The 18002-nt window shown below is 46.5% G+C and overlaps 1 protein-coding gene across 6 annotated transcripts in view; it reads left to right on the forward strand.

Moving 5' to 3' along the window:
- sulf2b (sulfatase 2b) overlaps nt 1-17884 on the forward strand; it is a 34269-nt gene extending 16385 nt beyond the window's left edge. For 3 of the 6 annotated variants that reach the window (XM_054773024.1, XM_054773016.1, XM_054773042.1), the window contains 18 exons: nt 5756-5925; nt 6235-6385; nt 6539-6638; nt 6713-6788; nt 7025-7153; nt 12404-12460; nt 12578-12707; nt 12789-13008; nt 13111-13279; nt 13360-13456; nt 13585-13679; nt 13746-13805; nt 14035-14204; nt 14328-14470; nt 16036-16159; nt 16305-16341; nt 16416-16472; nt 16571-17884. In XM_054773024.1, coding sequence (XP_054628999.1) covers nt 5756-5925; nt 6235-6385; nt 6539-6638; nt 6713-6788; nt 7025-7153; nt 12404-12460; nt 12578-12707; nt 12789-13008; nt 13111-13279; nt 13360-13456; nt 13585-13679; nt 13746-13805; nt 14035-14204; nt 14328-14470; nt 16036-16159; nt 16305-16341; nt 16416-16472; nt 16571-16601 — 2016 coding nt within the window. In that variant the 3' untranslated portion in view covers nt 16602-17884. The other 3 variants (XM_054773033.1, XM_054773051.1, XM_054773060.1) reach the window with 3 other exon arrangements.
- The last annotated feature ends 118 nt before the right edge of the window (nt 17885-18002 follow it).

Here is an 18002-nt window from a genome sequence, read left to right on the forward strand (position 1 = left end):
CGCGAGTAGATAGCCACACCCTCTGTCCAGTCTTGTACTCAGGGGCCACCGACCGATGTTGATTGGCCAAACGCTGGTTACGCTCGGCCGTACGTGCCAGTGCTGTCCGGGTATTCCGCCAGGCTAGGCGGGCGCGGCGCAGGTTGGCTGACACGGAAGGGACCGCCGACTCCGCCTCCAGTGAAGGGAAAGCTGGAGGTTGGTACCCGTAGGCCCCGTGGAAAGGTGAGAGGCCTGTGGCTGAGCTGACCAGGGTGTTGCGCGCATACTCAATCCACGGCAGATTGAAGGACCATGAGGCTGGCTGCTGGTGGCAGACGCAGCGGATGGCGGATTCCAAATCTTGGTTAGCTCTTTCTGACTGGCCGTTAGTTTGTGGGTGGTAGCCGGAGGACAAGCTCGCTGACGCACCCAAGGCCCTGCAGAAGGCCTTCCAAACTGCCGAAGAGAATTGTGGTCCCCTGTCCGAGACCACGTCGCAGGGAATACCGTGAAGCCGGAAGACGTCTTTGACCAAAAGTTGAGCTGTCTCCAGTGCCGAGGGGAGCTTGGGGAGGGCAACAAAATGGGCCATTTTGGAAAAACGATCCACGATGGTAAGAATGACCGTGTTGCCATTGGATGGTGGGAGACCAGTCACAAAGTCCAGTGCCACATGGGACCACGGTCGGGAGGGGATGGGCAGGGGGCGCAGCAGCCCCGCTGGGGCTTGATGGGACGGCTTATTCCGGGCACAACTCGCACAGGCGGCCACAAACTCCTTGACGTCCGAGCGGAGGGAAGGCCACCAGAACCGCTGAGACAGGAGGAAGATTGTGCGTGATACTCCCGGGTGGCACGCCAGCTTGGATTCGTGAGCCCAACGTAGAACCTCCGGGCGCAGCTCTGCGACCACAAACAGGCGACCAGCGGGGCAGTCCCCCGGAGGAGAGGAGTCCTTGGTTGCCTCCGCCACTCGCTTCTCCACGTCCCACTGTAGGCCTCCCAGGATGCGGGACTGAGGAAGGATGGTCTCTAGTTGAGGTAAGTCCACAGGTGGGGAATGCATCCTGGAGAGTGCGTCCGGCTTGCCGTTCTGGGATCCAGGGCGGAACGTTAGCGTGAAGTCAAACCTGGCCAAATAAAGTGCCCAGCGCGCCTGCCTGGGATTAAGTCTCCGGGCAGATCGGAGGTAGGCCAAGTTTTTATGATCTGTGTGTACAACAAAAGGGACCTCCGAGCCCTCCAGCCAGTGCCTCCACTCCTGCAGCGCCAAGACGACCGCCAACAGCTCCCTGTTGCCAATATCGTAATTACGTTCTGCTTGGGTCAGGCGGCGTGAGAAGAAGGCGCAGGGGTGCAGCTCGTGATCGATGGTGGAGCGCTGGGAGAGGACGGCCCCGACGCCGGTATCGGAAGCGTCGACCTCGACAACAAAAGGAGAGTGAGGGTTAGGGTGAGCAAGAACCGGAGCAGAGGTGAAACAGGACTTAAGCTTCTCAAAGGCGGAGTTAGCGTCTGGGGTCCACATAAACTGAACTTTAGTAGATGTGAGCCTGGTCAAAGGTTCTGCAACCCGACTGAAATTCCGAATGAAACGACGGTAAAAATTTGCGAAGCCCAGAAACCTTTGAAGGTGCTTACGTGATGTAGGAGTGGGCCAGTCAACCACTGCCTGGATTTTGGCAGGATCGGGTCGGAGTTGCCCCTTCTCCACAATGAACCCCAGAAAAGAAACTGATGAAGAGTGAAAAGTGCACTTCTCCGCCTTAACAAAAAGCTTGTTCTCGAGAAGTCTTTGGAGGACTAACCGAACCTGCTGAATGTGTTCTTCGAGAGAAGTGGAAAAAATTAAAATGTCATCTAAATACGCAAAAACAAAACGTCCAAGCATATCACGGAGGACATGGTTTATGAGACCCTGGAAAACTGCGGGAGCATTCGTGAGGCCAAAAGGCATAACTAAATATTCAAAATGACCCAATGGTGTGTTAAAGGCGGTCTTCCACTCATCCCCCTCGCGGATACGGACGAGGTGGTAAGCATTGCGGAGGTCAAGCTTGGTGAAAAAATTTGCAGAATGCAGAGAGTTAAATGCGGAATCTAATAAAGGAAGTGGATATTTGTTCTTAACTGTGATATTATTAAGTGCGCGATAATCAATGCAGGGGCGGAGTGACTTGTCCTTCTTTTCAACGAAAAAAAACCCAGCGGCAAGTGGTGAGGAGGAGGGGCGGATAAGACCGGAGGCAAGTGAGGAGGAGATGTAATCTTCAAGTGCCTCTCTCTCAGGTTTAGAAACATTGTACAGGCGTGAGGAAGGGAGAACCGCACCCGGGTGGAGATTAATACAGCAATCATAAGGGCGGTGGGGGGGGAGTGATGTGGCTTTATCCTTACTGAAAACCTCTCTGAGATCATGATACATGTTAGGAACCAAGGTGAGGTCGATACTTTCCTGCGAGGTGGCGTGAGCGGCCGCGGACCGAGGCCACACCCCCTTGCAACAGTGCGTGTGGCAAAACACGCTCCAACCAACAATGGCAGGTCTGGCCCAATCTATGTGCGGATTGTGTCTGCCTAACCATGTAAGCCCCAGCACCACGGGAGCAGAGCGCGAGGGGATGACAAAAAATGTCATAATTTCACGGTGATTACCAGCCAGACGGAGAGAGAGGGGGCGTGTCTTGTGAGTGACATTAGCCAGGTGACGCCCATCCAGGGAACGAACCACTTTAGCTGTTGCTAGCGGAACTACAGGTATAGCGGAATTAGCAACGAAAAGTTCATCAATAAAACAATCGTCCGAGCCCGAGTCGATAAAAGCATTGATATCGACATTGATATCAGACCATGCGAGTGTACCTGGCAGCTGCAATCGGGTGGCCGCTGGAGCAGCAGGAGGCGGCTGCGTCGTCCGTGAGTCCATCGGCGAACTAGGATGAAACGAGGGGGAGGTCTGGAAGCGTTGGTGGCCAGGTCGAATGGGGCAGAGGGAGATGGTGTGGTCCGCTTGTCCGCAGTAGATGCAGAGGTGAAGCCGCATGCGCCGCCTCCTCTCTGCTGGGGTGAGACGGTGCCCACCGAGCTGCATGGGCTCCTCCGGCGCCAGCAACGGCGTGGTTCCCGTGGTGGATGGCGGCCGGTTGTAGAGAGGGCGCTCTTCAAAAAGGCTCCGGTCGTAACCTGGTGCTGCTCGACGGGACAGGCGGTCCTGCTCCCGGTGGTCCAAACGCTTCTCTATTCGCACGGCCAGAGCGATCAGTTCGTCGAGATTCCCCGGAGTCTCCAGAGGGATCATGTGGTCCCTTATCCGCTCAGCGAGTCCGTCAGCGAACACATCCAAGAGCGCGGAGGGGTTCCAGTCGCTCTCCGCCGCGAGCGCACGGAACTCGATTGCGTAATCCGCTACGCTGCGGCGACCCTGGCGCAGCCTCAGGAGGGTCCGGGCCGCCTCGCGGCCCGGTTGATTCCGCTGGAATATCTGCTCCAGGGATTTGGCAAACGCGGAGAAGGAAGAACAGATGGCCGATCGCCGGCTCCATTCTGCCGTCGCCCAGGCCGCCGCCTTGCCGGTGAGATGCGACGTGGCGAAGGCTACGCGAGCGCGCTCCGAGTGGAAAGCGGCCGCTTGCAGCTCGAAATGCAACTCGCATTGGGTCAGGAAGGTGCGCACGTCACCAGAGTCCCCGGAGAATCGCTCTGGCCTGGAAAGCTGGGGGCACACGACCGTCGAGCTGGACTCGGGGGCAGGAAGGGGCGCAGGATCCGGAGCGGCGTCAGCGGCTTGTGGTGGAGTGAGAGCCGGGTGACCCTGGAGGGCGGACAGCACAGCGTTGAGCTGCGACTCAAGTGCGGCCATACGAGCGTCTTGTCGCTCGGCCAACCCCTGCACACTGGCTCCAAGTGCACCGAACTGCTCCTCTTGCTTAGTGAGGCGCATCGCTTGGAGACGAAGTGATTTCTTAAGGGGGTCCGTGTCACCAGGTTCCATATTCTGGCCGGATTATTCTGTCACGATGCGGTTGGGTGCCGGTCTGGGAACTCCCAATGCAGAGGCTGGAGGCAGGTAGGTGAGCACTGAATTTATTCTGTCCCAGAACTCACAACGAAAAGCGATGGTGACAAAACAGATACACCATGAAAAAATGAAACACAAATAATGCCGGTTGGAGGCAGAGTCTGCTGAGCGCTAGCAAGAGACTGGAAACAATACGAGGCTGAGAGACACACACGGCTGGAACGTGGTGTAGCGAAGGAATAATCCGGCGTTCTCCAGCTGTCCGTAGTCAGTTTAAGTAGTGGCGTCGGCACTCAATTACAGGTGCGTTCAGCAGCTCCGCCTCCAGCCCGGAACTAAGGATCTGGACAGAAAACACAGAAAAGGCACGGGAGACGAGGGCAACGAGAGAGAGCCCTGTGAAACGTGACACTTATATACAGTACAGTCATGGAAAAAATGATTAGACCACCTTTGTTTCTTCAGTTTCTTGTTCATTTTAATGCCTGATACAACTAAAGGTACCTTTGTTTGGACAAATATAACAATGACCACAAAAATAACTCATAAGAGTTACATTTTTTGGCAGTACAATGCTAATGCTAATTATGTAAGAACTTATGTGATTTTGGTTGTTATCAAGAAAACCATGGAAGTTGCTAGATATCAGCTCTTAAATTCAACTCTTTTGAACTATATTTGTTGTCATCATTATATTTGTCCAGAAAAATGTACCTTTAGTTGTACCAGGCATTAAAATGGATCAATAAACTGAACAAACAAGGGTGGTCTCATCATTTTTTCCATGACTGTACACTCCAAAAACGTCCCAATCATGTTACATGCTATGTGGTACACTACATGCTACATGTGACATTATGGTTTTAAATGTTACATGCTAAGGGTTACATGTATATTCTCTGCTATATTATGTGTTACATGTTATATAAAGCCTTGCATACTATATGTCACATTAGGAGTGCTTAGTTTACACATGTGCTGTGTTGCATGTTACTGCTACGCATGCTGCATGTCACACGGTATTGTGTTACATGATGTTACATGCTGTGTTACACGTCACACATGCTGCATGCTATGTTACACACTGTTACTTGTTTGCATAACATGTTACGCTGTTTTATGTCACACGCCTCCGTGTGTTACGTGCTACATTTTGCTCAGCGCTGCATGCTGTATGATGTGCTGCATCTTTTATTGCATGTTTACATGTTTCATAGTGTGTCTCATTCACATTATGTTGCATGCGTTACGTGGTACATGTTAAGTGTTGCATGTGATATTGTATGCTGCGTTCTATGTTTCATGCTGTGTGATTGTTACACACTACATGTGACACGTTCTGCATGGTATAGTATGCAGTGTAAAATGTTGGTGTGTTACACTCTGTGTTACATGTTGCGTGCTGCGTGCTGCATAACACATTTTGCAAATGCTACATGCTGTATGATGTGCTGCATCTTATGTTTCATAGTATGTGTGGCGTGCTGCATCGTACACATTATGTAGCATGTGTTACATGCTACAGTACATGTTACACACCGTATTATTGGTTACAAGGGAAGCGCTTCATGTTATGTTAGAGGCTGTGTTCCATGGTGCATGCTGCATGCTATATTACTTGTTACACATGACCATCAAAAATTTTCGTACTGTATGAATCATGATCACGATGTCAAGCGGGTGGGGGCATAATAGATATAGTAGCACCATACATCGAAATAATAAAGTGTGTGTGTGTGTGTGTGTGTGTTTTAGGACTATTTAACAGACGTCATCACAGCAGAGTCCATTCGTTATTTTCGCTGGTCCAAACGTGTTTATCCTCATCGGCCCGTCATGATGGTACTGAGTCACGCTGCACCTCATGGACCTGAGGACTCAGCGCCGCAGTACAGCAACGCCTTCCCCAATGCATCACAGCACATGTGTGTAGGCTAACGTACACAGACACTGTCTGTATACGACTAAACTAATACACTAACATGGACGCAGCTTCACTTGAGTTTAAATTGCATGAAAATCACTGAGTGGAAGTGTATCTTTACAATCTTTCAGCAGTTCAAATCACATAAAAACGATTTGATCTTGAATCAATTTAATGTTAATGTTGCTGCTTGGATGCATGAGATAATATAAACAGACTCTAAAAGACAAGACAAGAACAGGTGATCATGGATAGATCCCTGTGGAACTCTACACACGAAAGTGCATGCATGTGTGTGTGTGTTTCCCAGTACTCCCAGTTACAACTACGCTCCCAACCCAGACAAGCACTGGATAATGCGCTACACGGGTCCCATGAAGCCCATCCACATGGAGTTTACCAACATACTGCAGAGGAAACGACTGCAGACGCTGCTGTCAGTAGACGACAGCATGGACAAGGTGATACGCACAGACGCGTAAATGTGACATTGCCGTTGGAAAGTTTGTTAGCGTGTTTACCACAGAGGCTAACAACATGCAGTATGTTTATTAGCATGTTAGTTTTGTGTGGTGTCATTCAGCTGTAAAAGCACACGTGTCGATGCTCGTCAGTTGTACAACATGCTGGTGGAGACCAACGAGCTGGAGAACACGTACATCATCTACACGTCTGATCACGGTTACCACATTGGACAGTTTGGCCTCGTTAAAGGTGACGAGATGCTAGCATGGGCGTACTCACGTCCGACTTCATGCTGAGTCATGTTTGTTGTTGTTGTCACACAGGAAAATCCATGCCTTATGACTTTGATATCAGAGTCCCATTTTACATAAGAGGACCAAACGTGGAACAAGGCAGTGTGTAAGCACACACACACACACACACACACACACACACACAATCTAGTCAAGCAGTCACATAAAAGCTGCTGACATTGTAGTTTCCACTTGTCACTTCCTCTCCAGAAGCTAAGCTAACAATCATCACATGACCATGAGTCAGCTGACAACAGTACATCCATTGTTAGGTTGCTAAAGCAGCTTAAGGCGTTCTCCATTGGATCAATGCTATCACGCGTGCTGCTGCCTGTCTCCTAGCAACCCTCACATGGTCCTCAACATTGACCTGGCGCCCACTATCTTGGACATCGCCGGCCTGGACACACCTTCTGACATGGACGGCCAATCCATCCTGAGCCTGCTGGATGTTGACAGACCTGCTAACAGGTTACCAAACACTCTCTCACAGTAAAGGTGGGAATTTGTAGCCACCCCACGAATCGATGCCATTACGATTCAGAGGCCTGTGATGCGATGATAAAATGATTATCGATGCATCTGGATGCATCTTTATTTGTGATCAATAGTTTGTCCATTTTTCCATGAACATATACAGTATATACAAATATACATTACATGTATATTTGAAATGATCCACAATTAAAATAAACATGAAACAGATTAATTTACTTCCATTATCTTTTAATAATTGGAAGGTTACATCTACCAACATATTTCCCATTGCACAGAACCAGCAGGAAAAGTGCACCAGTAGCAGCATGTATAGAATTAACAAACTTCCGCATATTTTGAGTAACCAACATTAAAAAAAATCTCCCATTATTCACAAATAAATAATAAAGATGTCTTAATTCAAACTAAAATCCTGAGCATAGAATCTCTGACAAAATAATATTTTTGCTGTATAGCAAAGTCAAAAACAGCTTTCATTCAAAATATAGATTTCTGTACCAGTGGCTTTCATATAAGAATAATGCTTGCAGAGGTCAGTATATTATCAATAACCAAAATAACTAGGCTGCCCTTATTCACAATTGCAGTGTCAGTAAAATAACGTTGCGATGGGACGTTGTATCTGGGTTCCAAAGTGCGCCACAAAGCACGAAAGCCCTTCTTCTCAACTATTGAATACGGCCACAAATCTTTCGCAGTAAAAGTGTTTCAAGCAGAAACACTTTTCCGAGTTGGGTGTAAAATTAGTTATCACCTGCTCGATGGTTCTCTGGTTGGCAGCAACTTCAGCTGGCTGTTTTTCCTCCTGGTTCGGGTGGAAACGGGCTAAGTGGTTTGTCATATTTGTCATGTTCCCAAAGCTTGTATGCTTGTAAGCTTTTATGACAAAGCTTCCATATTTTCTGGCTCTTGTCCAGCTCATTTTTACCTTCAACTACGTGAAAGCCAAAGTGCTTCCAGATGCTTGCTTTAAATACAGCGTGTGCGGGTCGGAGTTTACGCTCAGCCATTCTGGTAGCATCTTATACTTAGGTACACCACCATAAACTGTCCGTTTTTTTCTTCCGTCAGCATCGATTATTGACATTTATGAATTGAGTAATAATCGTCAATGTCCGCATCGCGATGCATCTACAAATCGAGTTGTATTGTAGTGCCCATTTTTGGCCTGGCATGCACACTGCCAGTTGTGTTGTGATTTGTTAGCATTTAGCATTTTAGACTGCTGAAGCTTCTAGTTTGTCAACTTAAAATACAGAAATTTTATCTAAAAATTGTATTTTCATGTAAAAAAAAAAAAAAACATTGATTCGCAACACAGACTAATTAAAATTAGGGCTGTCAAATGTTTTACCAAAATTTTAATCAAATTAATTACTTTTCAAATTAATCATGATTCATCACCATTTGCAAGTATGTGTGAAGTATGCCCATTTTTACTTTATTTTATGAACAGAAAGATACAGTAAATGACAGGACAAGATTATATGTTTTTTGTATATTTGTATGTATTAACAGCTCCAAATGAACTGAAAATTTAAATCAATCTAAAAGATAGAAGACATGTCTGAAAATCTATTTGCCTAACACTAGTCTCTTTAATAATAGCAGAACATTTGAATCACACTTTAACCGTGTTATTGGGAGCAATGACGGATCGCCTTCAAAGACACCACGTCGAATTCACATGCTTTGAGTGTAGATGATTTCCGAGCATACTTAAATGCAGCAAATTGTACTCCCGAAGTAAGAGTTACGTTAGTGAGTGATAAGAATATTCACTTACTGTTATCTTTGTCTTTATGTTTATTTTAGACCACAAACACATTCAAATAAAGACGTTCTTGTGATGTTCGGAGTCTCCCTGAATCCATCTCGCTGTCTCGTTGTTCCGAGGAAGACTAGAGACGTGTTTGTGAGTTGGAGATCCATGCATGGTGTTGGAGTTGCGCTGCTGTTGGTGTGTTGAAGTTAGAAAAACATTATTAAAGAGCAGCGGACTCTGTGGTGACGCTATTGACGAATATTACCAGCATGTGAGCTTTCCCACAAGGGAAAATAACATCCTGGACCAAGTCTACTGCAACATGAAAGGTGCTTTGAAGGCTGTTCCAAGACCCCACTTTGGAAAGGCTGACCACATCTCTATATTCCTTTATCCAACATACAGACAACTTCTTAAAAAAGCTCCCCCTGTACGTACAGCAGTTAAAGTATGGAATGAAGAAACTGATCAAGTACTTCAGGACTGCTTTGGCTGCACAAACTGGGATGTGTTTAAAACTGCAGCGGGGAGGGAAGATTGTACTGTTGATTTGGATGAATATGCTTCTGCTGTTACTGGCTACATTAGCACATGCATAGAGACTGTTACCACCACCAAGTATTACAGAAAATACCCTAACCAAAAACAGTGGATGAACTGTGATGTAAGGGCTAAGCTACGTGCTCGTTCGACTGCATTTGTCATGGGCACCGCTGATGACTACAAAAAGGCCAGATATGACCTGAGGAGGTCCATACGGGAGGCCAAGAGGCAGTACAGACAGAAGCTGGAGGGCTACTATTCCACCTCAGACCCTCGGCGCATGTGGGCGGGGCTCCAGCACATCACAGACTATCGACAGCAGAGTAGCGTAGCCACGTCCAGCCAAACCACACTTCCTGATGAGTTGAATGAGTTCTATGCCCGCTTTGATACCCAAACTCCTGATGAGCAGAGAGGGTGGCTGAACCTGGGGAGCACACAGGACTCACCTCTCATGGTGACATCAGCTGATGTGCGCAGGGTTCTAAACAAAACAAACCCACGAAAAGCAGCAGGGCCAGACAACATCTCAGGACGTGCACTTCGGGTTTGCTCATCAGAGCTAGCTGATGTGCTTGCTGACATATTTAACCTGTCGCTTGCACAAGCATCTGTACCGACCTGCTTTAAGTCCACCACCATAGTGCCCGTACCCAAGAAGAGCAACGTGACCTGCTTGAATGACTATCGCCCTATAGCACTCACTCCTATTGTTATGAAGTGCTTTGAAAGATTAGTCATGACCCACATCAAAAAGAGCATCCCGGCGGCAACCGTGGACCCTCTACAGTTTGCATATCGCCAGAACCGGTCCACGGATGATGCAGTCAACACTGCCATCCACACAGCCCTTTCTCACCTACAGGGCCAGGACACATACGTCAGAATGCTATTTATAGACTATAGCTCTGCATTCAATACAGTCAGCCCCCACAAACTCACAGATAAGCTCCTCACACTTGGCCTGTCTCCCTCCCTCTGTAACTGGGTGTTTAACTTTCTCACAGGCAGGCCCCAGTCAGTCAGAGTCCACAACCGCACATCCAGCTCAAGAATTGTGAGCACTGGGACCCCACAGGGGTGTGTGCTGAGTCCACTCCTCTACACGCTCTTCACCTACGATTGCGTGGCCTCCCAGAACAACACCAGCATCATTAAATTTGCAGATGACACTACAGTCATCGGACTGATCACTGGTGGTGTTGAAACATCATACAGAAGAGAGGTGGCGGACCTCATAGCTTGGTGTCGTGATAACAATCTCCTTCTCAATACAGATAAGACTAAAGAGATGATCATCGACCCAAGAACAAGGGAAAAGGAGCCGCATAGACCCCTGTTTATTGATGAGACTGAGGTGGAGAGGGTGAAAACCTTCAAGTTCCTTGGCACACACATCAGCGAGGACCTCACCTGGTCTCACAACACCCAACAAATTCTGAAGAAGTCCCAAAGGAGACTGTACTTCCTGAGAAGACTGAGGAAATTTGGCATGTCCACCACAATCCTGAGTTGCTTCTACAGATGCACTATCGAAAGTGTCCTTACCGCCTCCATCACTGTTTGGTACGGTAACTGTACAACACGTGATAGGAAGGCACTCCAGCGGGTGATCAAGACCTCACAGAACATTGTTGGGGCAGCCCTCCCCACACTGCAAGACATTTATAAATCTAGAGTCCTACGAAGAACACACAACCTCATCAAGGACAGCACACATCCACAACACTCACTATTCACACTCCTACCGTCAGGCAGACGCTACAGGAGTTTGAAGTCCAGGACCACAAGGCTGGCAAACAGTTTTTACCCACAGGCCATCAGGCTCCTCAACGAAGCACTCGCACACGCCGCACGCAACACACGCACACACTCATAGCACTTTATTTATTTATTTATTTGTATTATTTACTTGTATTAATGTCTCGTCTGTTGTTGTTGCTTAATTTATTGGTATATATGTTTATGTGTTTATGTTTCTTATGTTCTTATTCTTTCATTTGTTTTCTTTCTTTTCTTGGGAGAATGAACAGAATAAGATTTTCATTGCATGGTATAACTGCTGTTTTACCATGCACATGACAATAAAACTCTCTTGAATCTTGAATTGTGCCGTCATAACAGAGCGATGTGGTTTGACATGATGCGCATGCGATAATTACGCTAAAAATGTAAACATAATTAAATAAATTAGTTACCGCCATTAATGTGCTATTTTTGACAGCCCTAATTAAAATATTGGTAAAATCGGGAAAAACAGCCTCAAAACACTTCATAAAGAAACGGAACAAATTTGTGTATAACATGTGTACTTTTTCTAAATTTGTACACCACAAAGGTTTTAGAACCCTCCAATTTCTAACCAACAAACCAACATTTTTAAATGTTAAGATGGTCTGTCTCTCTTCCATTGTTAATTCCCGTTTTTCTTGACATTTTCGTAACAACAAATGACTTTCTCCAGTACAATGCTGTTCAACTGATGTTCATGAGGGTATAGTACCACAGTGTGTTCCCAACACTGTTTTTATGCCGACAGAAGAGGTAGTAAGCACTCCAGAACTTGGAACACCTGTAGGAATTAGTGTCGAGGCTTGATCAACCTCCATTTCTGCACAACAACTTTAAATTGTTGACCCATTTTGTGGACCCTGAAACAGGCCTTTTTGTATAATTATGAAGTACATTACTTTTCAATTTTGGGTAACCTTACCTTTTTTTTCTTACCCTGGCACTACACCACTTAGCTTTGTACCATTTCAAGCTATTCATTGGACTTGAACGACTTGAATTTCAAAAAATAATTGGGGTGTTCTAAATCTTTTGGCCGTGTATATGAATGTCAGTAGTTGATCATATGGTCATTATTAAAATGTAAATAGCTATTAATAACTAATAATTTTTTTGTGTTTCAGGTTCCAGGTGAACAAGAAGTCGAAGGTGTGGAGAGACTCCTTCCTGGTGGAGAGAGGGTAAATACTCATGGCCCCGCCCACACATGACATCATGATTACACAACATCATACAGACATATTTGAGCGACAGATGACGCCACACTAGCGGCTCTCTCCCGATTGGCTCGTCAACAGGAAGCTGCTGCATCAGCGTGTGGAGGGAAAGGAAGTGTCTCAGGAGGAGAACTTCCTGCCCAAACATCAGCGGGTCAAAGAGCTGTGTCAGCGGGCCGAGTACCAGACACCCTGTCAGCAGACTGGACAGGTACACCATGCCTCTGGCTCCTCCCACCGCTGAGCCTCATTAACAAATCTACTCTGTGTGTGTGTGTGTGTGTGTGTGTAGAAGTGGCAGTGTGTGGAGGACTCCTCGGGAAAGTTGCGCCTCTTCAAATGTAAGAGCGAAGGGGGAGGAGCTAAGAGCCCACAGGGAGAAGAGCTTAGCCGGCGACGTCCAATCAGCATCAAGTCTGAGTCGTATTATGGCAGCCCAGACAAGTGTGATTGTGACCTACGACCTCTTAAGCTGCGGCCTTTCAAAAAGAAGTCGTTCTTCTCCGAGAAGTGTGAGTGTCTCCATCATGCTGACCTGGAGTGGATCAAGGGAGAACTGCAAGTAGGAAGTGATGGACGTCTAATGAGTGTTTGTGCGTGTACGTGTGTGTCAGACTTGAAGGTTCTAAAGAGCTACACCAGGAACCGCTTCAGTCGCTCCGTGTCTGTAACACAAAGTTACCCTGGCAATCTCAGCCTGCACGAGTCCGAGGACGAATTCAGCGGGATGGGCGGGGTTTCCACCGTCCTGACTCCGCCCAACTCTGTCAAAGTCACACCCAGGTGAGCAGAGCGTATTTTATCGAGGGGCTGAACCATGTAACTGAACCAGTTGCATGGTGTGGTTCCGTGTTTGTCCTCAGGTGTTCCATTCTGACCAACTCCACAGTCAGGTGTGACACAGGTGTCTACAAGTCTCTGCAGGCCTGGAAGGACCACAAGCTACACATTGACCATGAGGTAAGTGTACATCCAGTGTCGGGGCGTCCTCTGGTGGCAGGAAGTGGTACATGCTGCTGAGGCTTTAGTGGAGGGTCCAATTCCTGTTCTGCTTGACTCCTCCTTGTTGTTTTTACCTTTGCTGTCAGATTGAGACCCTGCAGACCAAGATCAAGAACCTGAAAGATGTCAAAGTTCACCTGAAGAAGGCTCGCCCCCTGGTGTGCGACTGCAATAAGTACATGTAGGTACCATGACCCACAAACAGGAAGTTGAAGCATGATGGGTTAATCATCACAATGTGTTTCAGCCACAAGTCCAAAATGAAGAAGACGTTAGGGTACAGAGGAGGCCGTGTGCATCCCTTCAGGTCAGAATCTGCAATTATCATTATATACAAAATATTACTTCATCGACTTTCAGTTGTCTTGGTTGACTCTAATGGCTCTCGTCATCTTTCACACCATGCTAGCTTCAGCAGCTAAACACTGGTCATGACGGGCTCCAACCAGCGATGCTTCTTTCAATACTAATTGTTTGCATTACGTAATGACGCAAACAAGACAGAGTTTATCTGACATTAGTTGTGTGTCCCTCAGGAGGGGTGGGGCTCGGGACAAGAAGGCATGGCTTGAGAAGGAGCAGAAGAGGAGGAAGAAGATGAGGAAGATGATTAAGAGAATACGAAACAACGACACTTGTTCCATGCCAGGACTCACCTGCTTCACGCACGACAACCAACACTGGCAAACAGCGCCATACTGGACACGTATGATACGTTATAACAATGTCCAAACAATGTTGGAGCAATGTCGCATCATTGTGTGTGTGTGTGTGTGTGCGTGTGTGTGTGTGTGTGTGTGTGTGTGTGTGTGTGTGCGACTGCATGCAGTGGGGCCCTTCTGCGCATGTACGAGTGCCAACAACAACACATATTGGTGTCTGAGGACCATCAATGAGAGCCACAACTTCCTGTTCTGTGAGTTTGCAACCGGCTTCCTGGAGTACTTTGACATGAGCACAGACCCCTACCAGGTACGCACACACACACACACATACACACCAAGGGGGTATAAGGCGAAGCGAGTTTAGTGGTTTAGCAAGCTGTGTTGAGTTAAAAGCCAGACTTGCGTGTTCAGCGAAGGTACAGTAGCTCTCTTTTAAAGCAGCTCTATCACCATGGTAACTTATGCTAAACTCATAACCCGGTCGGGACCAGTTGATATCCAGGCTTTCAGCTTAAAATCAGCTATGAAAGTGCTACTGTTTCACTGTTTCACTAATTCATAGATGGCATCACCATTGATAGAGACCCAACGAGGTTCCCGAGGGGACATAGAGGAAAAAAAAAAAAAAAAAGAGCATTCCCTGATGATATTATCCATCTATATAAGGAAGGTAGATTTTCAGACTAAGGAATACGTTAGTTATGTTCAGACAAGGAATAAAATGCAATATGAAATATTAATAATTAGGCCATTGTGAGCAGATGTAAATGTCACTGCAGTCCTTGCGTGAATACTCACGTCAACACTGTCATCTAGTGGTAGATACAAGAAGACATACTGCAAAGATTTAAATAAGTTTTCCCTTCAATTTAATTTATTTTTTAAATGTATAAATGTTGAAATGTCAAAGTTGTGCATGAGTGCTGATACATGAAATGATTCATAAGGTATTGTTTACTCTAGAATCTTTATATATATTATAGTATATTATATACTATACTATATATACCATATAGTATACCCTAATAAATCAGTGTTAGCTTGTCCATTACATGCTCAGCATTATTCTGTCAGCGGTCCGTCTTCGCTCTGTTGGCGACGACAGTGTTGCTTTTAGCGGTCATAATGTTTTGGAAACTCCTCATAACGCTCCATAGTAATTACTCATTTTTTGTAAATTACACTGACTGGGATCGCGTCACTTTTCAGCGGAAGTAGAATAATATGATGTCAAACGCCTCTTTTCATGTGAACGTGCACTTAGCACAAAGCTGAAAACCGGACTTGACAAAGTAAGTTGATAACCACCGTCGCAGGACCAATTGAGTCTGATTGCGGATGTGAGGTTTTGTCGAGTTGCATCTTGAGCACAAAGCCTGGGTTTGTATATGATTACATGACAGCATCCTAGTCAACGTGAAAAGATCTGTCAAAGGTTTTCTATGTAACAGGAGCTCACTGCTGTTTTTTACGACTTACTTCAAAAACAGTTGTCAAAGGTCCTCTATATGACAGGAGTTTTCTGCTGTTTTTAACAACCTGCAAAAATGGTAGTCTTCTATAAACTGTAACAGTCCTCTGGTGTTTTTAGGAATCTGCTGCAAAAATGTTAGTTGCTCTCAAGCTTTTCAGCTGAATCGCTCATTCTCAGGCCGCAGGCCACCACTTGAAAAGCCCTGGTTGATATCAAGGTGTGCACAATTATTCGGCAGCTTCTTTTCCTCAGGCAATATGGGACAAAAAAGATTTGAACATTGAAGTCTTTCAGAGGGATGCGGCCTACCCGGGTTGTCCAGAAATACTTTTACTTCGTGTAATTTGTTATTGTCGTTTGACTTCTGTGCTGTCATCTCCCGCTTTGTCTCTGCCCAGCTGGTGAACGCCGTCGGCTCGTTAGACCGGATGCTTCTCAACAATCTTCACATTCAGCTGATGGAGCTTCGAGGCTGCCGGGGACATAAACAGTGTAATCCTCGCATTCGCTCAGTGGAACCCGGTATGACACACACACACACACACACACACACACACACACAGAGTTTGTGACGTGTTCCTTGACATGTCCTCCTTTTGATGATCACATTAATAACACCTAAAAGGCTATAAGCAGACATAACTGACCAATCACAATGTCTCCTCAGCAGGTGGGCGGGACCAGAGCAGCTTTGATGACTACAGGTGTGTGCGCACACGCACACATTGTGAATGCTGCATATTTGTGTGTGTAACAAAGTGTGTGTTTGCTGTTTCAGGCTGTTTGAGAAGAGGAAGTGGCCCAGAGTCAAGCGACCTTCATCATCGCGAACATTGTGAGTCTTCATCATGTTTCCGAATCAAGGAAGACTCCACCTCCTTGTGCTTGTCATTGTGCTGCAAAGTTTAAAACATTTCCCTCCTGTCATTCCAGAGGTCCTATCTGGGACGGCTGGAAGGGATAAGCTTCCTTGTTGGTCCAAATTGGCTTGTGAGCCCGCCCACAGCAGCATCAAGGAGCAGGGAGTGGTTAACTGCATGCACGCGCCATTTTGGTGACTCTCCCCCCCCCACTCAGTCAATCAGAACCTCCAACTTTGCTGTGACTTTACTCTGCCCCTCCCCCTCCTGTCTACCTCCTTCCAAAAAGACCTTCATCATCAGCATTGCTCCTCTTCCTCAGCCTGTCCTTATCATGAGGACGAGGAGGGTAGCGATGAAGAGGACTTCAGTCCTTTTATGGCAGTTTTGCTCTGAGTTCACAGTGGCAGTCAGTCAAACATCGACACACCCCTTTTCAGTGCCAAACATGGACACCACCTTCCCAACTGCTGTCAATCAAACGTGGGCACGCCCCTCCGGGTGGCTATCAATCAAACATGAACAGGCTCACTCCAACCTCTGTTTGTGTAACATGGACACACCCTGGTACTTAAATGGGCATGCCCTTCTCTCTGCTTTTAGTCAATAATGGACATGCCCACTTCATCTTCTGTTTTGCACAACATGGACACACCTCCTCTTGTATCGGAAATGGACACGCCCTTTCTTTCTGCTGTCAAGTCAAAAATGGACACACCCCCATGTAGTGACTGTCAGTCAAATATGGACATTGTTGAGAGTGCTTGCAGAAGTTGTGTTAAAAGTATTAATAATCAACTAATATATTTCAAACATCCGGCGGCCATCTTTGTTGTTGGAAGAGTAAAGAGGAAGTTTAAACTGTGATTTACTAACGTAATCCATAAAGCATGCACTGACCTCTGGTGGCCAGAAGTCATTTCCCACAATGCTTCTATGGTGAACATGAGTGGATTTCTTCTAGGTTCTGGCAACCATGGAGACCCCAGCACCCCCCCACGTGGAAACAGGAAGTTGTTGGATTTTGAAATCACGTCTTGTTTGCATGTCCTATAATAATTTGAACTTGAAGAAGTAGCGCCACCTGCTGTTCACCTTCTTCTTATGACAGGAATTTATTTATGTTGATAGAAGCTACAAAGGGAAATCTGAGCCAGACTACCACGTGCCTGTTTCCTGATCGTCATGACGACTGATGGAAGCTGATCAACTTTGTTTTTTCCCCCTAATTTAAACTAATATGACATTTCCTTCCATGTCTGCTGTTGAGCACTTTGGTGTCACGTGACTGGCAGCCATGTTGTGACGATGTCAGCGTTGTGTGTAACACGTGGCAGCGACGATAGTTTGTGATTAAAGTGTTGATGCCAAAATGAAGCCAGTAGTTGATTTTCTTGTCACGGCGCCCTCCTGCCATTGTTAAATTTATGTGTGCTGTGCAGAAGAAAACTAACAAGGAAAATGTGAGCAGCAGCGGTTTATTTACTTTAATTCATTCACACTGC

The sequence above is a fragment of the Dunckerocampus dactyliophorus genome, chromosome 1 (assembly GCF_027744805.1).
Source record: "Dunckerocampus dactyliophorus isolate RoL2022-P2 chromosome 1, RoL_Ddac_1.1, whole genome shotgun sequence".
NCBI classification, from domain to species: Eukaryota; Metazoa; Chordata; class Actinopteri; order Syngnathiformes; family Syngnathidae; genus Dunckerocampus; species Dunckerocampus dactyliophorus.